Source organism: Colletes gigas, unplaced genomic scaffold, assembly GCF_013123115.1.
Source record: "Colletes gigas isolate AHSC1104 unplaced genomic scaffold, ASM1312311v1 Colletes_gigas_Sc00009, whole genome shotgun sequence".
Classification (NCBI taxonomy): Eukaryota; Metazoa; Arthropoda; class Insecta; order Hymenoptera; family Colletidae; genus Colletes; species Colletes gigas.
Genome location: NW_025106638.1, coordinates 7628896 through 7652292, shown reverse-complemented (window position 1 = coordinate 7652292; position 23397 = coordinate 7628896). Strand labels below are relative to the sequence as shown.

At 42.7% G+C, this 23397-nt stretch overlaps 2 protein-coding genes across 2 annotated transcripts; one reads left to right on the top strand and one right to left on the bottom strand.

Annotated features, from left to right (window-relative positions):
* Positions 1–1781: 1781 nt before the first annotated feature.
* On the top strand, positions 1782–9729 carry LOC122397460. Its single transcript, XM_043396610.1, has 11 exons — positions 1782–1803; positions 2575–2899; positions 3207–3376; positions 3479–3696; positions 4012–4366; positions 4930–5136; positions 5620–5739; positions 5896–6129; positions 6366–6540; positions 7974–8197; positions 8359–9729. The coding sequence occupies exons 1-11, from the start codon at positions 1782–1784 to the stop codon at positions 9480–9482; spliced, it is 3174 nt and encodes a 1057-aa protein (XP_043252545.1). The 3' UTR covers positions 9483–9729.
* A 978-nt stretch (positions 9730–10707) lies between these two features.
* On the bottom strand, positions 10708–21741 carry LOC122397216. The gene is made up of 4 exons (XM_043396229.1): positions 21139–21741; positions 16528–16822; positions 15598–16215; positions 10708–12382 (listed from the first exon to the last, which is right to left on the bottom strand). The coding sequence occupies exons 1-4, from the start codon at positions 21314–21316 to the stop codon at positions 11458–11460; spliced, it is 2016 nt and encodes a 671-aa protein (XP_043252164.1). The 5' UTR covers positions 21317–21741; the 3' UTR covers positions 10708–11457.
* Positions 21742–23397: the final 1656 nt, after the last annotated feature.

Below are 23397 nucleotides of genomic sequence, written 5' to 3'. Positions count from 1 at the left end.
GTCAGTATTGGTCAGTATTGGTCAGCCATGGTCAGCTGTGGTCAGCGCTGGCCAGTAGTGGACAGCAGCGGCCAGCAGAGGTCAGCAGCGGTCCCCGGTTCTCCTCTGGCTATTTGTACACTCCCGAATTCGCGACGCGACTGAAGAAATCTTCGCAGTGACCCTGCTTATATGTCTAAGGTGATGAAAGGGTGGGGAGACCAGTCAGAGCCAAAGTTGAAGATAACAGGTAAGTCTGTCTCGTCTACAAAGAAACTATTTCGATTGGTCCCACCTCTTGACCATTTCTGGATCTTCACTGGACCACTGACCTTGATGTCCATCTCACTGTTGACCACCAGTGACCATTAAAGCCTTCTTACGAGGATTCCCTTACAATTTGATGCATGATCTATTTAACATTTTGTTCCACTTTGGAAGAGTGTATCTCGTTAATTTTTGTCTTTTTGTACGTCAGTTCGAACAATTGCCATACTGAGCGAAAAATTCGGAGGTGATTTCAGCGTCCTCTTCTCATGGATGGCGGTCGGTTGAGAAACTATTCATTGAATTAGCATTAATGGGCAAACAGCTGTAGTGTATGCGTAAGTACATGTGAATTGACTATGGAAGGGATTAAAATTCATTTCTGAATCTGTTTGTAACCTTGCGAGTGACACAAAAATGGTAATGGGGTCCCGGGACCCCAGAAACTCGGGCCGTAAAATTATATTAGGTGAAAGCACAGACGAGGTATATGATTAAACTGATTTCGAGTCGCAAATACGTTTCTGCCGAGTTATTTTTTTAATAAATGATGTATTACAATTTAAAATAAAAAATAGAGAATTTGCGGTATACGTATCAATGAAATACATCCTTAGGAATTTTAATAATCTTGAAATTTTTAAATACTCTTAATCGATTGATTACTCCAATGAAATTAATCGATTAATGTCCAATGATGGACCGTACAGCTTTAATTCCGTTAAAAAATAATAAAATTTATCTAATTTTATTTTCTGTCTCACTTCCTTTTGTGTTAATATCTGGATCTGTTGATAACGTTGCGAGTGACACGAAAATGGTAATGGGGTCCCGGGACCCCAGAAACTCGGGCCGAAAAATTACATTAGGTGAAAGGTCTATTCATATACCTCGTCTGTGGTGGTATCATACGAACTGAATTATCGACTGCGTAAAGTACCAACATGTTTAGAGCGACCTCATCATCTAAGAATGGTGATTATGAGAACTATATTTTTAATATCGATTGTTCTTTTTCGTCACTAATTTCTCTAGTAATTTTTCAATGAGAACTCTGAAATCGGCTCTTTAATCTTTTGTTGCGTATTTTCATGTATCGACACACTATACTACGGACCTGAGACACACTATACTACATACTCTGCTCGATTGTGACTCATTGTCACACCGGACCAATGAAAGTGCCATCACGTGATGATCTGTTTACATACACTCTATCTCTACTTCAAACGAATAGTTCGAAAACATTTCTGAACAGCACGTTGATTTTCAAAATTGGCGAATTGCATTCGAAGAGAACGAACGCCGTCCGAGGATAATAAATTTCGCGAAACGACGCCCGAGTATCATAAATCACGTGCCATTTTTATTCACAGTTTCGAAGACAAGGAGACTGAACGTGCAACGGATACCATAGAAATGCTTTATACCGTAATAAGAAGGTACGTAACAGTGTTGCGAACTAATGTAATTACGCGCGTAATCGCGATGGGTTTCTCGAGTGACAGAAGAACGTTTTCTTCTGTAGGAGGAGGATGTATCGTCGGTTTCAAATCGGTAAGTTTCTTTCCGCGATTAGGCGAAATTATTTCAATCGTGCTAGAGGGTGAGCGAAACGAGGGGTTCGGTGACGGTTACAGGTTGGAAAAGAAGAGAAATTGTGTGTATATGTGTGCGAGAGAGAGAATAATACATAGTCTGGAAGAGAAGAAACTGTGCGTGTATACAGTGGCAGACATGCATTTACGAACAATATATTTTCGATATTATAATATTGGTTTTAAGGGACAAAATTGTGTCAAATATTATTATAACTTGTGGTAACTCTGGTATTTAGTCTGTATAATATTTAGTACAACATAATAGAGACAATGAAAACGTAATTATTTGCGTGTTCGTAAGTATATGTCCGCCATGGGAGGGGGGTACGAAATCGAATACAATTTTTACTATAATTTTTTTATAAATAGTCAAATAACACTTCAATAAGTATGAGATCACATACTTCATTTAAATATCATATGTTAATAAAAAGCTATTAATTTTAAGTAATCAATTCTTGTGAAAACATCACTTAATTGTTTTCTACGGAGTGCTATAAAATGTAGAATATACCAAAACCCATGTACAAAGTACTGATCGTGAAATATAATTTCCTAACATTCTGTCTAGAGTTTTTATTCGTCGTCTATTATTCCAATAAAATTCTGTCCATCTCTGACGCGAAGTAGAGGGAGTCAAAGACTGAAACGAGAGAAAAGAGTGTCGCGTATGAGAGTAAATAGAAAATTATGACGTGCAATAGCCGATTACTTTGATGTTTGAAAGTGATTCTGGCGATATTATGGTGGTGGAACATCGCGACTGCCGAAAGCGACGTGGTACGGAACGAGGATGTCTGCGGGCGTCAGAACGGACGACGTCTGTACTTGGAGCTCGGGGAGAAGGGCATCCTGTACGGGAAGAACGTGTCCTTCGCGAAGAACGAAGCGAGGCAAGATGGCTCGCGTGTTTACCCGAGCAACAGTTCTCACGCGCAGTGCAGCCTCGAGTTGGTGACGTGTCCGTCGTGCGTGATAATTGTCACCTTCCAACACATCGGTTTGTCTCACCACTGCGGCGATGGCAGCGTCGTGATGGACAGCCCGTGTAGGTAAGATGGCGCTAGTGGTACGATGAAGTCCAACGAGTCCCAGAGTATTACTACCACTGTTTTCTTCTATTATTTTTTTTCATAACAATTAATCTGCATTTAACAGGCTATAAGCAAATGTAGCGTAAGTATAGACTTTTTAATAAAATGAACACCTCACGTGCTTCTTTGTACGCTATGAGCTTGTGCAGTTAGCAAAACGATGGAGGTCCAGTATGTGGTGTCTTTTAAGTTGAGCGTGCCAGTAGTCTGGTAGCTGGTGCATTCGAATGTGCTTTTAGGATAAAAATGTTTGCGTTTGCTTCAGGTGCGACTACGTCTGGATCTCGGAGCCACCGTACGAGGACGTGTCAGGAACACCATTTTGCGGACTGTACGCCCCAATCACGTACAGATCGAGCACCAGGATCCTGTCGATCACTCTGCTCTACAGCCAATCGCACAAACATGCGTTCACGCTCGAGTACACGGCAGAAAGTAAGTGTCCAGAGGCGATTCGTTCCCGATAGGTCGAGATTGATCGTATTGGGTCAAATGTAAAGTACAAATAAATTCGACTTGCGATTCTCCGTCGTGCAGGGAACAGATTGCATTTAAGAGGAACGGAACTAACTGGACAAACGGCGAAGGGACTGAACAGCACCGGCGGCGGAATTCTAACGTCCCCGTTTTTCCCTGCCCGTTACCCTCGTGATCTGGGCATGGAGTACGTGGTCACGTGTCCCAACGAAGCACCGTCTTGTCGTATCAGGCTGCTGTTCAGTGACTTCCAATTGGCCACGGTGTCCATCATGGAAGTAAGCAACGACTGGGTCGAACGTTATCGTCGAACCCTCCGACCCAGAGACGGGGAACCTTTTGCTATTGGAAGACTGTCCTTCGACTGATTCCTCTTAAGACACGCTGTGAAACACGAAGACAAATCTCATCGGGCACCTAACAAACGGCAGATTCCTCGTCCCTAGGTTCCTACAGTCTCTGGTCATCGAAAGGCCTTTCTTTTATCAAAGTTATAGTCATTCGAAGAAACGTTTAATGAATGACCAGGGATGGGACGGTAGTTTATTCTCGGTTTAGCGCGCTGACCCGGCTGATTCACGAATTACACACAGTTCTACGATTGGAACGGGCAACGACTGGACGTGAGCAGCGGCGCCAGGTTCCGTCCACCCGTGATAATGAGCTCTGGTCCATCGTTGCTGATACGTTTCTACGCGAACGGTGGCACCGGATTGGGCTACAAGGCATTCTACTCGTTCGTGGTCGGCCACGCGTTGGACAAGTCCGTGCAACCGATCACCGACTGTGGCGGCTACGTGGAAAACCTCGGCGGTACCATTACGATGATGGATATGGTCGGCGAAGGGGTGAAGACCTACGATTGCGTTTGGCTGATCAGACCGCCCAAGAACTTTTTGCACATGAAGACACATATGTACCTGAAAGTCGTAACCTTCGCGGATATGGGTAAGTATTAGAAGTTTGGAGGTTCTGTTTATGAGAGATGGGGATGCAGGACAAAAGGGCGGGCCTGCTAGTGGACTCATCGATAAAGACTTCCTAGTAGGCCCTGCCTTAGAGAGAGTTGAGGAGTGTATATTGTTGGATGACCAACACGACCAGACAAACACCACTCCGTCACCTCGCAAACATTACTCATCCAAAACATCCTAGTCCAGATTTCTAATCCTTACTCATCCTGAGCCTCGTACCCTTCCTGAGTCACACTATCCCTTGACCATCGTCCCTACCTCTACCCATCTCTACCAATAACATATAAATGCCTGCAATACCGAAAAACGGACAGAAAGAGTCTAGTCTTCGGTCGGCGTAATAGTTGTACGAGTTTCCTTTTCTTAAATAAAGTGTTGGAATCCAACAATATTATAGCAACGGAGGGATTGGTCGAGCGCTTGCGAGAGAAACAAGAGCGTAGCCCTCTGGTGGCGAGTACGGGAGGCGACGGCCCCCACAAGAGTATTTCATAATCGTTGGGTATTTAATTTTCGTCGTTTTTGCTACCGTTTTAGCTGGAAACACGGAGCTGGTGGTGAGACAAGGCCCTACCTCGGCCCTTTTGCCGTTAGAAATTTTGCGACACCCGGCGAGTCAAGTGCAACCCCCGGGACACAGAGAACACGTGGAGCCTGTCGCTAATGGCTTCCACGTCAGCCTGCGAGGAACATTCAGTCCATCCTCGCACCTGGCGATTGCCTACGCGGCCTTTAGCTACTTGGGTAGGTATGTGTGCGTGTGTTTGGAAGGATAGGAAATTCAATTCCTATAGTCAAAGGCTAGAATACTAAATGCTACTTCAAGTCAAACTGGTAGATCTACAGGGTGGTCCACGCAATTGTTTCAAGTCATAACTCCGTTATTATTGCATTTACGAAAAAATGCCAAAGGAGAAAGATAAATGGTTCGAAGAGCACTACATCTGTAGGCCTTTAAATTTTGTTTAGATGCAGCAGTGCATGTGCAATTAACAATTGCATCATTTCTTTAAATGGAAATGCATATTTTTGTTTACACAGATCGATTCTTCTGTTCATTCTATGTAAAAAATGATTAGGGTACCATGGCAAAAAAATTATTAGATCTCGAGATATTTTTAAAAAATGTCTTTATTGAAGAAGATACTCAAACAAATGCAATAATAACGGAGTTATGACTTGAAACAATTGCGTGGACCACCCTGTATATTGCTCGTTTGTTCGCAGATTGCTTCGCGGGATCCGATTTCCTTTGCCGAAATCATAGGTGCATACAAAGTCAGTTGAACTGCGACGGTTTTGATCATTGTGGCGATAACAGCGACGAACCGGCCACCTGCTTTCGAGGTAGCTACAATAATGTTTCCGTATCCGTACGGGTTACGATATTGCCATTTGTTTTGCTATTAAATCGGAAGTGTTGGACTTCATGTAAATCTTTGGGCGAGACTTTATTTCCGAAACAAATGGAACTTGATCATTTGTTTGGTTCTCGTTTCGTAGATTGGGAATTGGAACCGCAGGATCGAAAATGGCACGTGAACAAAGCGAACTATTACTTCCCGAAGATCGATCGGTACCCGGACTTGAAGACGGCCACCCTCGTGTTCGTCGCCAGTAGCCTCGGACTGATCGTTCTGATATCGGCTCTGATCGTTTTGTTGTACAGAATGGGCGCCAGGGCTAGACAACAGAGAGAACTGCAGTCTCGATTACAGACGATCAGCGAGTTATTAGGTAGGAAGCCGATCGACCGATTCACCGAGTTTGCCGATGTCGTTGGGCGTTTGTACACGATAGACCAGTGTTTCTCAACGTTCTTCGCCGCGCGGTTGAACTGGTTTTTGTCCCGACGTGTCGTTGAGATTAAAGGAATGTCAATGACAACCACGAATAAGTTCGATTGGAACGTTGTTAATGGCACGATGTTTCTCGTTTGAACAGTTCCTTTGTGAGAACAAAAAACATTGCAGACGGTGCGCGAATCGACGAAATCTCGGTGCCGGACGATCCACCGGTCTACGAGGCTCCACCCGGCTACGACGAGGTCGTCAAGTTCGGATTCGATACGGAGATCGTCTCCAGGAAGAAGAGGAGAGCGTTTGGCCGAGAACCGCGTAGCAGATGCTCGCCAGGTCGAAATTGCTCGTGAGTAGCTCATCTCGAATATTCGCAGCTTGTATTATCCGACAATAGCTCGATCCTACTAATTTGGAGATCTGTGAGGTCACCTCTCGTACTCGCCACTAGAGGGCTACGTTCTTGTTTCTCTCGCAAGCGCTTGACTGACTCTTCCATTCATATACAGAGTGGGGCATTTTAAATAGTTCACCTGAATAACTTGCTTGCTTTTGAAGATAGGAGAAAGTGCATTAGACCAAACTTACTTGGTATCGGGGGGCTCATAATCTGGTATTACCAATTTTTTTCTGTAGGTGAAGGCGTCAAGGAGATATGAAGGTCAATTCTGTTTTTTTAAATGGAATAGTATGTTTTTTTACTTACTTTCTGATAGAGTGTTTCAAGGCGAATACAATGACCTATTATTAAGGTCATTCAAGGTCACCCAAAGTGAACTGCAATAGAAAATAAATTGTCTCAAAGCACTCTTCGAACACTTGGATACTTTGATACTGCTACTACAAGTGTTCAAAATGGCGACCTTGAACATGGATACATAGTCTATATCGTTGCAATAGTGATGACACTACATGGCAAATTTCATTTGTATCTATTACAGAGCAAACTCTTCTTATACATTCTTGCATGTCAAGTTTGGTAGTTGGTTTTTCGCGGTACACTTCTGCCTTTAATTTTCCCCACAAATAAAAATCAAGAGGTATCAGGTCTGGGGATCGTGCCGGCCATTTGTTACTTCCTGATCGACCTGACACCTCTCAATTTTTGCTAGGTAGTGTCATCACTAGACTGCGGATCTTTATGCAAATTCACATTTTCATTAATAGAATTAATGAAACGGAAGCTTCGCAGAGGACTGTCTCAACCTCTAAATATAATAATTCGTATCTTACTTTAAGTACTTCTTATATTTTTGCAAATTAAATGCATTCTGTAGTTTTTTGAGGATTAAAATTTCCCATAAATGCATAAACATCCGCAGTCTAGTCATCACTATTGCAACGATTTAGACTATGTATCAATGTTCAAGGTCGCCATTTTGAACACTTGTAGGAGCAGTGTCAAAGTATCCAAGTGTTCGAAGAGTGCTTTGAGACAATTTATTTTCTATTGCAATTCACTTTGGGTGACCTTGAATGACCTTAATAATAGGGCATTGTATTCGCCTTGAAACACACCTATCAGAAAGTAAGTAAAAAAACATACTATTCCAATTAAAAAAAACAGAGTTGACCTTCATATCTCTTTGACGCCTCCACCTACAGAAAAAAATGGTAATACCAGATTATGAGCCCCCCGATACCAAGTAAGTTTAGTCTAATGCATTTTCTCCTATCTTCAAAAACAAGCGAGTTATTCAGGTGACCTGTTTAAAATGCCCCATCCTGTATTCCGATCCTTTCCCAACTTCTCTATCTCATCGATTCTCTCGTCGCTGTGAGGACGGACGTTCCTCAATCGTCCGAATGCTCGATGACCGAGACGACGAGCAGCACCAGTCGTGACAACGGGACGACGTCGACCCAGAACACCGACGCCATTGTTATACCAAGGGCCAACCGAACGTGCTGCTTGCCGGACAGCCCACCGCCACCGTACGTTACTCCACCGGGATCGATATCGCGAAATTTCAGCGCGCCTAGCTCGACGACTCTATCAAACCCAGGTGAGTATACTAGCGCTGTTGGTCATCTAGGAAAATGCGAACCAAATAATAAATATGCACTCGGTTCCCGAATAAACGTTCCGAGCCTACGTCTGTGAAGATATAGAACAATCCTCTAGCCCCAATGTTGAAAATGGCGGGTCGTTTCACTGTTCGAGCAGTTGAAGGCGAGCCAAACGACGGTCGAGTACAGCAAGAGGTGACCACCGAACAATCGAGGCGGGATTGGTATCGTCGAAGCGGACAGTTCTCGCTGTCTCTTCCCGGGGTCTACGACTCGTCGCTGACGTCGGCGGAGACTCCCGTACGAGTCTCACAGTCGGTCGATGCCGATATTCTCGGTGCGTATCTTCGGAATCGCGACGTTTCGAGTTCGTTTCGCACGGTCGACGCATCCTGTGATTCGCAGCCGAGGAGCTCGTGCGTTGCCTCGAGCGACATCGAGCCAGACTGCGACGACCAAGAGGACGACGAGCCAACGACCGAGGTGTCCAGCCTGAAGGACGAGCAAGTCGAGGGAACGGACGACCGACGAGCAGATCGAGAGTTCGAGGAAGGCGACATCGATAGCAGCGCCACCAAGTCGGACGACGGCTCGCCGTTCGCGTGTTCCTGCGAGGGAGCCTGCGGTTGCGCCACGGTTCGAGAATCGACGTCGAGCAGGGAACGACGCGAGCTCGACGTCGCCCGTCGATGGCCGTTTAGACGCGGTTCCGTCGAGCGGGACGACGAGGAAACGGAGAAGGAAGGAGAGTACGAGGGGGAGCAGTCCTCTCGAAGGAAGAACGCTATTGTTAGGTTGCTTGGCGCGAGGGCCAGCAGATGGCAGTGCGGTAGCGGTGGCTCGACGAGCGCTTCGACGCCGTGCGGAACGCTTCGCCGGTCCTCGAGGAGGTTCAACGTTTGCTCACGGGACGGTCACATACGGCGGATATCTACCATCGGATCGATCAGCAGCTACGAGAAACTGAGCAACTGCGAGTTCGAGGTCGCGCGGAAAACCCTTCTGCACATTTCTGATCCTAGTTCGGTTGACTCGAATGGTCAACGACGACGCGCTCGACGTTACTCCAGCTGTGATCTGGAAGGGTTCTGCGAGGGTATCAGGGTACTGGACGGAGTTCTGACGCGAAGAGGTCTCGCGATGACGCACGGACGCAAGCAATCGGTCACGATCATGCTGTTCGGCACGCCGGAACACGGCGCGATGCGTCGTCGTCAGGCGATCGACGCGGAGGAATCTCTTCCAGTCTCGCGATATAGTTTAGACACCATTTCTAATTGATCTCTCTCTATCTTCCATTCGATGTTTCTTCTCTTCGATATTTTCTTCTGCGAGCATGACCCGTTTGCCGAAGTCACATGTAAGTACTCTCGGACAAATTGTTTACAGTGTCGTTTTAAGAACGAACGCAAATCACGAACGCTTTCAAATTCGTGGAAAATAATTGAATCGAAACATCAAACGGCGATCTGTTACAGTTGTAAATTGTACAAATAAGTAAAAACTGTAAAACCAATGATTATTTCTCTTTTCTCCCGAATGTAAACTAAGAACTAACTTTAGGCGAGACCTCGTCTCGAATACCTCTGGTGTCTGACTCCAAGAAAACACTTTTCAAACATTTGTTACAAAAAATGGTTTATTCCTCGTAGGTACACTTCGTTGAACATGAACCACGCAGCTTCGAAAACGATCGTTGTTTGGATACCGCGCGACGCGCATCAATAGTATTTCTTTAGTGGTTGCGCGCCACGATTGTAAAGTAAAATGGCGTTTAAAGATGTAGTAAAATATAGGCACGCGCGCGCGCGCGTGTATATGTTTATATATACATACATATACGTACATGTGGATATGTTTTGTTCGCGCGCGTTTCGATTCGATATGCTTCACGATTTATTTCTGCCCGCTTTATAGCGAGTTGCCATCGATCACAGATACCGCGACTCGGGGATTCCCGTCCACGACGGGGATCGCGAAATCGCAAGGATAACAAACGCAAAGATTCGCGTCGGCGCAGATCGAATTTGGCACTTTTGACAGGTGATCGCGAATCCGAGCGACGTCGGACAACTAAAATTAACGTCATCTCTATTGGCCGCTCAAGGTCACCTCCGATACATACTTTACTCTTTCCCCGACGATAAAATAGATTAAGAACTGCTGCCTCGAGGCATAATTATAGTTTGTCTAGACGAAAAACTAATTCCTTTATTAATTGCATTCTCTGGAAGCTTATGATCTTAAAATTAAGTATTGAACATTGTACGTCAATACGCAGGTCAACGATACATTATGAATCTTTAAAGGGATTCTACTCGGAATGGCTTTTCTTAACCCGATTGTGACATAACCTCGTAGCAGCCAAGCGATTGGCTTGAAATTTTAGTCGCATGTGTCAACAAACATCCGTTTATAACTAGTACTAATACTATCGGAGCACCAGTTCCTATTTCTGCTTTATTAAGCAAAATTATTCTAGTCAAACAAAGAATTCGAACTTCGATCTTTCTTTCTAAATAAATTTAATACTAATCATAGCACCATTCGCACAAACCACAAAAATTGTTTCCTTATTACTACAAATTCGGGGCCTCCTAAAATAATAATTTTTAGTAAACGATAGTTATACGTATTCATTGTTTAAACGTTAATACATAATGATGGAAAATTATAAAATCTTGTGATGATTTAAAAAATACACATTCTTGGAAATGGCACGTCTTGTTGCCTAACAAATCAAACACTGTCTTAATACGTTCACTGTGATAACTTTCATATCCCGTATCGTTAATTAACGTAATCTTTATTATCTGACAACGGAAATGAGAATATAGACTCTTCAGTCGTAATCTCTGAGGTACACCCAGCCAAAATTATTCTACCCGTATTACTGTAGTATTTATGGCACTATAAACAGAATTATCTCAACCAAGTGTAGTAACAGAAATCTCAGATGGTGCTAATCTCGTCATCCGTTGTCTTCGGAACAAACTTATAACATTAAGCGAAAAAGAAAACTAATAGGCATTTTTCTCAACTTCCGTTGATGTGTCCCGCACCACAGTGAACGTGTTCAGCAACCAACATGGCAGAAAGGACAAGTAGCACAGCTGCAGAGTCAATATATCCCCCGATCAATTAACAGTCTCTCGGAGTCAATACCCTGACCGGATAATAGAGTTGACCGTCGCTTCAGTTAAAGGGGAACGTTGTATTTCGATTAGACAGGCCACTCATAGGCCGGACATATGTCCTATCTTACGCAATGGCAATACTGTTTCATCCCTCGATCGAGACACTTGGCGCCCGATGCGTAAGGGTTGATTCTGCTCACTTCGTGATCGGACACCGTGTAAGTGTCGTTCTCGTGGTACCTGACGGTCACCTCGAACTTCGCGTCGCCCGGCGTGACTTGTATCATATAAAAGAAGACTAGCTCGGTAGAATTGGTAACGTCGATCGCTCGGTCCACGTGATGGAGCTTCTTGAGGCGTAACTTCGCGCACAGACGGCGGCCCTTCTTGTCCCTGTACGCGGCCACGTGGCCGTCCACGTGTTTCAGGAAGGCTTGGGCCCCGTTTTCGACGACCGGATCGTGGGGGTCGGCAGGTTTGAACGGCGTGCAGGCGCACCAGTGGGAGGAGATCCCCGCGTCCGAGCAGCCTCTTTGAAAAGGCACTGGCCTCGCTCCCAAAAGGTTGTGACAAGTTGGACACGACGGGGATTGGTTCGCCTTGCCCCCGGATAGACTCACCACGTCGCGTAGCGTTTCGTAAAGGTCGAAGGGCGAGGTCAGGCGGTGCTGGTTCGCGCGCAACGACGAGTACGCGTCGGGACGCTCCGCGCGGAACCATTGCGGTATCCAAATATAAATGAAAGGCAGTCTTTCCTCGTACCAACCTACGAACGTGTTCCTGATCGGACCCCAGCGCATCCCGTGATCGCTTAGGAAGACAACCATCGTGTCGTTTAACACACCCTCGCGTTCCAGGTACTTGAGCTTGTTAAGCAGACGACCTTCCATCGACGACAGCCCGTTCGCGTTTTCGTGGCTGACGCTGGTCGTCCAGAAAAAGCCGAAATAAGGCAGACCGAGAAAGGTGCGCGCGAAATCCAACGCGTAGTCGAGGATCCTGTCGAAATTGGTCTCGGGCCCGGAGCAATACTTTAGACCGAATCTGGAAAAACGAAATCAATGTTTAAATTTTTTCAAAACTTTTTCATTATTTTTTAAAATAGAAAATATAACTTTTCAACGTGTTTACTAGGACCTCTTTTCTTCCATTCGGTGGATACTGTCTTGAGAGTCCCGAACTGTCAATTTCCATAGTCGCTATATTTGTTGTTCAATAAATGGCTTTTAAGGTATCTTAAAATTGCAATTGTAACGTTTTTTATCGTTTGCAACTCCCATTTTATTTCACTTCAAAGTTGTATCGCTTTTATTGAAAAACACGTTGCGTTGCCCGTACTCGGATAAAGAATTTTAAATTACTGTATCTTATTACACCAAAACTAGCGCGATAAAAGTATAAAACAAATAAATATGTGTATTAATAAAATGAAAAATATTCCAACGAGTGTGCTGTAGTTAAAGTTTAAAATAACGTGTAGAACCGTCGACCGAAAGATCACTGTTATCTCATAGCGGCGCATACGACTCGTCGCGTTTAGGTTCAAGGTGAGTGCCTATCATTATCAAACACGTGCACTTAGCGCAAACGTTGTATTCTTTTCTATACTAACACAGTGGTGGTGGGCTTTATTTTTCTGCAAACGTTTTGCAACCTACGCAATTATTAACAGATATATGCTCGTATCATATACGCGTTTCATAATACGTGTGTTCACGCGATACATCATCGCAAAGAACAAACATTATTGTATCACGTACAATTAATTTACTGCCATTAGTAATAAACGTTTTAGAAGGTTAAAAGAAGGTTGTTCCATCGCGTGATCAGAACACAATGATTCTGCGTATTTTTGTCCCCCGAGTCCCTTACAATTCTGGACAGTTATGGTACTCAAGGGTATCAGATTCCCCTGAGTCACAGATAGGCTGTGCCCAAGCTAATTTAATTACGTAGAAGCTATATGACCAAATAAAAACATTATCAGCGGCTATATTAGACCCGTATCTACCATATGTTGATTAGATAAACCTTCCGTTATCAATATCCAATAATCTAACATTAGGTGTACAAATGAATAATCCAAATTATCTCAAGCATTTATAAAATCTAGTTTAATCTCTTAGCTTACAATGTCGTCTCAGAGACGTGATAAGTATACCAGGCCAAACCTTGGTGTCGCTTTTGACACGCGTAGTTGGAAATTAAATCGTAAGGCTATAAATCAGCGACTATATTAGACCCGTATCTACCATATGTTGATTAGATAAACCTTCCGTTATCAATATCCAATAATCTAACATTAGGTGTACAAATGAATAATCCAAATTATCTCAAGCATTTATAAAATCTAGTTTAATCTCTTAGCTAACAATGTCGTCTCAGAGACGTGATAAGTATACCAGGCCAAACCTTGGTGTCGCTTTTGACACGCGCAGTTGGAAATTAAATCGTAAGGCAAGGGGTTAAAGTCAATAAATTTTATAGTGTTGACATATAGCTAGTTAAAACAAAAGATAGTTTAGCGAATGGGCCAACATAATCTTCAAAAGTATTCAATTCAGTAGAGTCGAAAATGGTAACAGATAAAGTCCATATCCAACACCGCATTCTTTACGAATTCCAACAACGGAAAAATGCTGCAAGAGTATTCGAATCGATTTGTTCCTTTCTCGGTGAAGGTGTTGTACCGTATGATGGGTGCACATTTTGGTTTAAGCGGTTTAAAAGCGATGATTTGAGTCTAATCGACGAACAACTCCCGAGAGGCCCTCGGAAGAGCAACAACGACGATTTGGAACAGCTGCTCGCTGAGAATGCGGCACAAACGCAAAAAGAACTTGCAGAACAGTTAGGAGTAACCCAGCAAACGATTTCCAAACGCCTACGTGAGATGGGAAAGATCCAGAAGGAAGGAAAATGGGTGCCGCATGAACTCACTGCAACCACCAAAAATCAACGAGTGGCAGCGTGTCTTTTTCATCTCAATAAGCAGCGTCGAAGGTCTTTCTTGTGGATAATCGTTACGGGCGATGAGAAGTGGATACTCTATGACAATCCAAAACGCAGAAAGCCATGGGTAAATCCCGGCGAAGCATCAACATCGGTTGCAAAACCCAATCGCTTCGGAAAGGAGGTTCTTCTCTGCATTTGGTGGGATATCAAAGGCGTGGTTTATTATGAGTTGTTGGAACCGGATGAAACAGTTACTGCGGACTGCTACCAACGTCAATTGATCTACTTGAGTCAAGCATTGGGACGAAAACGTCCGTATACTGGCAAAGAAGTACGTCCAGAGAAATTGTTGCATGACAACGCTAGGCCACATATTGCTTCCCATACAAAAGACACTATAATGAGTCTTGGCTGGGACGTCTTTCAACACCTGGCGTATTCACCAGACATTGCTCCATCTGGTTATCACCTGTTCCGGTCGATGCAACACGCCTTAACCGATATGCACTTCCAATCAGTGGATGAGATCCGAAAATGGCTCGACGACTTTATCGGGTCCAAAAACGTAAAATTGTTATGAGATGGAATTCATCAGCTGCCTGAAAGATGACTTAAAATTATAGAAAGTAACGGCGAATACTTTGATTGAACAATTCGATTTACTTTCAATTGAAATAAACGTTGAATGTGGCTGAAAAAATTGGATTATTCATTTGTACACCTAATACATAATGCACTAGTGATTCGCGACAGATGAGGTACTAGAAGGAAGTGTACACAGAATTAAAATACAAGATTCAACATCATATACTGAATTCTGTTTGTAAACAGTTAGATGAATAGTTCTGTTCCAACATACAGGGTGTAAACGATAACTTTGGCAAAAATTACGGCGATCTTTTACTTCGGTCTTTAGCTCCTGATGGATAGAAAACCCATCGTACTGGAAACTGTTTCTTTTGAGGTGGGTCAGTCGTGTAGGTGACAAAGATGACAAACATTGAAAGTTTTACGATGAACAACGTAAACATTTAATGAAATCATGGTCAAGAAACAATAACCAAAAAAAGTTTGCCTACCCATCAGGCGCGAAAGACCAAAATTAAAGATCGCCGTAATTCTTTACTGGTGCATTCCCATGCTCAAAATACTTGCCTATGGGACCTCTACTTACCCTATGATTTTTGCCAAAGATATCGTTTACACTCTGTATAGAACTCGCTATAACTCAAAAGCAAGATTAAACTTTATGTTTATATTTTTGTTTAATTGTTTCATTTGGTTAAATTGATTCATTTTCGTACCTTTTCTTCACCTTGAGGAGCTTCTCGCAGGCGAGAATGTACGGTCGGAGGTAGAAGTCGGTTGGTGGATCGACGAAGCCTACTTTGAGATAATTGAAGGTGCTCAGACCGGTCTCATCCTCACCGTAGGCAGTCACGTAGCCGGCGTTGCGAAAGTTTTGCCAAAGAAAGGGGCATTGGTCGAGCTTATAAGGAACGGTAGGCTTGCACTTTTCGTAGGCCAGGCTTTGATTCTGACCAGTCAAGATCGCCATCAAATTCGGAAAGGTGTTGTCCGCCATCTTGTTGTATCCGTCCAAGTGAACCCAACCGGTCTCACGCAGATACTTATCAACGGATGGCGCGCTGCGCAGGAAATTTAGCCTACTGACGCTATCGATACCCATCACGAGAACGCTGAGCTTCCTCGAGAGCTCGCCGGTCGCCGTCGATTGGTTCCCGTTGCGGCGCAAACGATCACGAACCTTTTCGACGCCCATGACCGCATGGACGTTCTGATAGAACGGTTTGCCACTGGCTGACCCTCGATTCTTGGACTTCAGGCTGCAGTTTACGATCGCCGCTTCGATATTCACGGGCAAGATCTTTTGGCTATCGAACTTCTCGCACGGTTTCACTCTGTAAAACAAACGAGTTATTAAGAGCTCGACAACGTTCGTTTCTTCTTTGGTGCTGCAGACTTACAATTAATTGACCAGGACACGAAATCAGTCGACGCGTAGGATACCATGATAACGGAACAACGTGAGCGCATTGTTATCGACGGGACGCGTAAAAATAAGCTTAACAGATACTTAGTTATCGACGGGTCACGTAAAATCACATAAGAAGGAGAATGTTTATTTTATCCCTCTCTTTGCATTCGAACGTCTTCTCTGAAGCGACACAAAGAAGAAGAGATTTTTGTAATCTTTTGGATTCGACACTCACATGATCGTCGATTCCAAGTCGTTTTTATCTTTACCGGACTTCCCCATTGCCCGCTTCTCTGGTCGAAGGATGGCCGACCAGCAACACTCCAGACCCGGATGAAGGGTCGTGGCCGCCGGGTCGATGAACAGCACCACGCTGCCGTTCTCCTCCCGAATTAGACTCGTCAGGTTGATGTCGTTCGAGCAGTTCTCGAATTTCTCCTTCTTCACGAAGGAACGAATCGCTGGGTCCAGCGGCTCCATCGCAAGCATCTGACATTTCGGATTCCACACCAGGTACCCGTCCACCGTTTCTACGGAACACAAAATACACCAAATTATATAAGGGAGGAAAAAGGGAAACCCGAGATATACAAGGGATTCGAACCGATGGATCTTCAGACTGCTAGCTAATCGTCCTACCAACCCCGCTATCGCCGTACCGTTACTATTCCGGTGTTAATGATTCTGTGGCGTCGCCTCCCATGCTAGCCACCAGAGGGGTCGCGCTCTCACAAGCGCTCGACCGACCCCTCGGTTGCTATATATACATTCCTCGAACGACTTCCCAATATCCCAGTCGTCTAAGGCAGGGCCTGCTAGAAAGCCTTACTGACGAGTCCCCTAGCAGACCCGGACGAAACGCGCCTCCCTCCTTTCCTTTTCTGTCCTCCTACGAATTCTCACGAGTTCCCTACCCGCAGCGAAGCAGCGCCACAATTCCTTTTCCGCGGGTTGGTAACGAAGTTTCATTATTATTTAAGCTGATCTTATTCGACGGATATTTGTATTTAGAATAAAGAATAATATTAAAAAATATACAGAGTGTTCGGCCACCTCGGGGAAAAATTTTAATAGGAGATTCTAGAGGCCAAAATAAGACGAAAATCAAGAATACCAATTTCTTGATTAAAGCTTTGTTAAAAAGTTATTAAAAAATTAAATTAAAAAATTTTAAATCATTTTAAGAAAATTAGTTTCGGTTGCAGGGGTCAATTATAATAATTTTTGATCATTAAACATACCCCCGAAATCTTATTCACTTTCGAGAAAAAAATTCCTTACCGAAAATATAATCTGAGGCCTGAAATGGTTCCCCGAAAATGTGAATCTTTAAAACATCATAACTCTCGAACGAATGGGACGATTTTCATGTTTCAAAATGCAAACAACGCGTATTTTGGTGAAGAATATGTGACAATTCCAAAAATATACGAAAAGCTATCCCTTGACTGCGCGAAATGGGAAGAACCCCATAAAATTGGACCAATTTTCAAAAAGCCATAACTCCTACAATAGAGAATATATTTCAATGAAACTTTTTTCTTAAGTATAGCTCATGAGCACCTACAAAAAAGTATTAGACAACTTTTCTGTAAGACGTCAAACAAAATTACTAAAAATCAAAAACAAATTTGTAAGAAAAATCGACAAGGTGCCTACATTATTCGATGAAAAAAAATTTCAAATCGTTGTGGAAAAATTATTTTTGGTTGTGGGGGTCAATTACAATCATTTTTGGTGAATAAACATACCCCGGAAATCCTGCGCATTTTCGAGAAATAAATTCAGTACGAGTGGAACTTTAAACGTTAATAACTGTTTAATAAAGTCTCCATCAACAAATTGGTATTCCTGATTTTCGTCCTATTTTGGCCTCTAGAATCCCCCATTACAATTTTTCCCAGGGGTAACCGAACACCCTGTATGTCTGAGAAATTATACTTCTATTTAAAAATATTCATTAATACTTCTAAAATAACACAATAAAATTATGCCCTAAATTTACGTGAAATTAGCTATAATTTAAAAATTTTAACTCAAATGCGGCACAGGTTCCCGAGTCTGGGAAAAATTTTAATGGGAGATTCTAGGAGTCAAAATAAGACGAAAATCAAGAATACCAATTTGTTGATCGGGGCTTTGTTATAAAGTTATTAACGTTTAAAGTTACGCCTGTAGAACGGCAATCTGCGAACAGCTGTGTACGCACGATAGTGGTTCTCACTCAGCATGAGAAATTCTACTTACCGACGTATCGACAGCCTTACAGTTCTCTGAGTGAAAACCACAGTCGAAGTATACGAGTAGACCTTACTTCTAATGTATTTTTTGGTCCATTTTTCTAGGGCTCTAGAACCCCATTAGTACCCATTGATGCATTTTAAAATGCTTAAAATCCTCCAATCCGTTCAGAAGTTATCATGTTTTAAACATACGCATGACAGAAAAACATTTCTAACCTCACTTTAGTAAAGAATTTTTTCCTCGAAAGTGAGTAGAATTTTGAAGGTATGTGTATTGACCCAAAACGATTGTAATTAACCCCTGCAATTGAAAATAATTTTTTTGAAACGATTTGAAATTTTTGAATTTCGCCCAAAAATTTCACACCTACTCGAATTTTTTTCTCGAAAGTGCGCAGGATTTCGGGAGTATGTGTATTTACCAAAAATAATTGTAATTAACCTCTACAACTGAAAATAATTTTTCCAGAACGATTTGAAATTTTTGAATTTCGACCAAAAATTTCACACCTACTCGAATCTTGTTCTCGAATGTGCGTAGGATTTCGGGAGTATGTGTATTCACCAAAAACGATTGTAATTGACCCCCGCAACCGAAAATAATTTTTCTAAAACGATTTGAAGTTTTTTAATTTCGCCGAAGAATTTTCCGGTCTATATGGAATTGTAAATTGTTATTCTTGGTTTTCGTCTTATTTTTGCCTCCAGAATCGCCCATTAAAATTTTTCCCAGGGTTGGTCGAACACCCTATATACCTTCGTTTCTCGAAGAATATTGTAAAGTATCAAAAATTGGACTTCCCCTCTTCCTTTTTTCTCCAATGTTGATCATCGACGAGAAAAACGCTTTATTGCGAACACTCGGTATATCAGATAAAGTTCATCGTTATTAGAGAATTTAATTATGCCCTTGTTTTGCGTGCTCATGCAAGAATATCGATTTAGAATATCGCCTAAACTATCAAATATCCGACTAAACGGGAAATGAAACATTTTACAGTGCTCTGTCTACCTTTTATTATCTTCTTTTACCAGTTCTCTTATCAGATCAAAGGTCGGAATAATTTATGTTGTTTATTGATGTTTATTAGAGTGTTACGCGTCGCGTTATAACTTGCATGTTGCAATTTGCACATTACATTACATTCGTTCAGTGCGCTAACGTTTATGCTGCCAAGCGATTTCGTTCGAACTCTGCTGACGTTGCATCACGTCGCGTAAACTGACCGACGTTATCGACGTCAGAGTTGCTCAGTTTTGTTTGAATAATAAATAATCAAGGTACGGGGATTTGTTCTTGACATTTGATCGATCGAAAGGTTAAATTTGTATACATTATTCTTAAAATACATCCTTCATCCTATATTTAAAATATTCATTTCCCCATTAATGTTAACTTTGACTTTAATTTTCGTTTTAATTTTAATTATTCGTACGGTCGGTATTTGTTGATGTCGATCATATTATTTCAATTTGAATTTCGCTGTATCAAAATTGAAAAATAATTCGATCGTTCAACTATTTTCGACCGTTCGGTTCAGGTACCAAAACCGAAGTTTCTAATTTTATGCACTTGTATGTGTCCCGCAGAGCTAACTATATCAGTTCACCACCTATTACGGACGCATTGGGCCAAACGGTGACCTCGACTCCTCGAGGCAGGCGTCTAACAGCATGCAAAGATATACGAGGAATGTCATTTATCGGTCAGGTATTCAATAAACACAAAACAATTATATCGCTGGCAACTCGATCGATATCTCGGTCAAATTACGTTCCCACTGAAACATAGACTGCAAAGCGGGACGCAACTAAACCCAAATAACGGCTTGATCGGTATACAGGGTGATAATCGAACCTCGGGACTTGTGATAGTGATCGTTCTGGATTCAAGTTCGTTCATAATTCGAACTTTTAAATTTGTTTTCCCGTATGTTTATATCAGCTTTTTATTGTATTCTATAAACGCCGGGTACATACGGGGAAACAAATTTTAAAGTTCAAATTAGGAATGAACTTGAATCAACTAGTACTTAATAACAGCCAGGAAAACAATAAAGTAAAACTTTCTATGTTCGAGCTTCCGTTACACGAGTATTTACTATTGTCTGAACGTTCTATTATTCAAACAGCCTATATCCTTACACAATAGTCTACGCACAACTAAACCTATTCATTACAAATTAACACTAGACTTACAGACACTGACTGTACATATTTTTATCGAAACCTGCCATGGTGACGGTTACATTAAAACGTGCTTTTCCTTTTGATTAGGATGTACATTCGCGTCGTTAAACTATAAATTGCTAACAAACAATATTTCAGCCGTCAAATTGACGGGTTCCGTAAACCCCAGCGTTAATCATGAACCGTAATGGGAGGCATGAAACTTCGACCCGTGACAATGCAACTTATGCACAATGACATTCGTAAAAGTAACAAAGAAAAATAGAATCGATTTTTCCGAACGTCCAGAGCAGAGGAATCCCCTTGAGCGTTTCAAGTGCGCGCACACGACTGCGCGTTGCATCTGTCTGGACCAGTCCTTGCGATATAACCCTACGGTATTATTCGGTGACAGCAGCTGTTTATCCACTTACCCTCGTTAACGTTGTACGTCCTATACATAGAGTGATACCGTGGCTCGAACCCGTAACCGTCGTCCGTCGAAGCGACGTAGAGGCTCGCCAGGAGACCGGCCGGCAACAACAACAACACCAGCCCGGGCCGTCCGCAAAGCCACTCGACGATACGCGATCGTTTCTTCGCTTTTCGCATCGTGGCTTTGTTCCTGCCTTCGCGATTCCTGTCAAACTTGACGAGCACCTACGGCACTCGCGTCTGTCGGCTGTCGCTGTCCGCCGTTCACGTGAGCGATACCATAACGACGCTGACGTATTCCTCTCCGCACGATGCCGCCTCGACGCGACCGCGGCGTTCGCGGTCAGGCAGGACATCGAGCGAATTCACCTGGTCGCCTATCGAACGCGGGCGAACGATACTGCGAGCAGAGCGCGCGAAATTAGCCACGCACGGCCGACGAGTCTCAGACTTACGGCCACGGACACCGGCCAAACAACCAATACCGATCGAACGTGCCCGTGACGTTCACGCGCGAACGTCGTGGTCCGGTGTTTCTATTGTAACGGGTTCGATTACGTAACGACGAGACAGAACCGAACGAACCCTTTCACCTACTTACGTCGACGGAGTCCCGGAGATCACTGACGAAACTCGATGCAGTGCAGTGAATTGAAGTGGTACTCGCGAAACGCGACCGTTGGGGTTCGGACGGCGACGGGACACGACGAGCGCCGACGACGCACGACGCAGGGGTGTCCATTTCGTACGTTTCGTTCGTTCGGTGGTTAGATCGTTCTACTCGACAGGTCGAAACGCTTTTCACTACTTTCGCCACTGCCGGAACAGGTACGGCGCTGTTCACTTGGCGTTGCATATATGTATAATTTTTTTTTTAACCCTTCGTTGTCCTATGGCGAGGAACAAAACAAATCGATGAGTAAAAATTGTCGGTGAAAAGATTGTTGACTAGAGTCGAACGACGAATAGAAATATTAGATTTCTAACTAATAAAAATGTTCATATCTAATATATACATATATTCAGATAAATACACACGCATGGAATTTTATGTAGTCATGAGTGATACATGAGCTAAATCTTATAAATAGTTGATTTAAGTGGCGATAATTGTCAAGGTGCGATTATGTTATCGTAAATGTAACTCGACGATGCCTATAGCACGGTTAGGAGAGCAAAGCATTCGCTATCGACGAGCATCACCTGGTGACTCTGGAGACCTTTCGACGCTGCACGCAGTCGCGGATATATGATATATCGTCTACCATTTCGATCTCATACGTGGTCGAATACAAGTTCAGCATCCATGTTGACGTCTTTGTCCATGTTTTTGTCTTTGGCGCGCCTTTCTGGAACCGAGAGCCCGTCTGAAAAAAATGTAGACTGGTAACAAGAAGGGTACTTCCCAGTCAAATTAATCTGAGTTAGATTTAATTTGATAAAACATGATATTCTTTTATTAATACATTGAAAGTAACCGTTTGTTAAAAAAAACTTTACTGCATATTTTAACACGATCGCGAATAAAATTAAGGTTGATTCAAAACATTGTACGTATACTTTAATTTATATTGTCTAAATTAGGGAACCAAGTGTCTGATGACTTGGTATATTAAATTGTCGATAAAATTTGTATATTTTTAAACAGAGACTTGTGAAATAACATCGTATCAAAAGTGCAATTGATCAATATGGTGGGTGAAAAAGAATCTAATGTCACTCGACGATTCGAACCCTAGACCAACTGACCCACTTGGGAAGAAGATGCTCCTGGCACTCATCCAATTCACGTTCTTGTTGGCTACGTCAATTTAAAGTCTTTTATAGAACAAATTTCAACTGTTCGTAATAAAGTGCCTTTTGAGACAAAATATTCCATAGGATATCATCGATTAAAAATTATCTTGTAAGATAATATAGTATCCCTTTTAAGCTGACGATAACAAAAAATAATCGACAAAGATTACTATTTAAATTACAGTATCAAGTTATGTTTCACATTTAGTGAATTGTAGTGTGCCTGAATAATTGTTTATCTATTATTGGAATAATTATAGTATAGTTAAATAAAAAATAAACGACTGTTTATTTATCGCTCGTTAAATGAAAATAAAAATTTTAATTATAGTATGAGATATGTTACAACAAACGAATAAATGTTTAAGTCTTTGGAATCATAGAAGATCGGACCTCAAAGGAGATAGGATCGTATTGGGTCAGACATAGTAGTCAGCCTTCGTAAGTAGTATGCACACTCC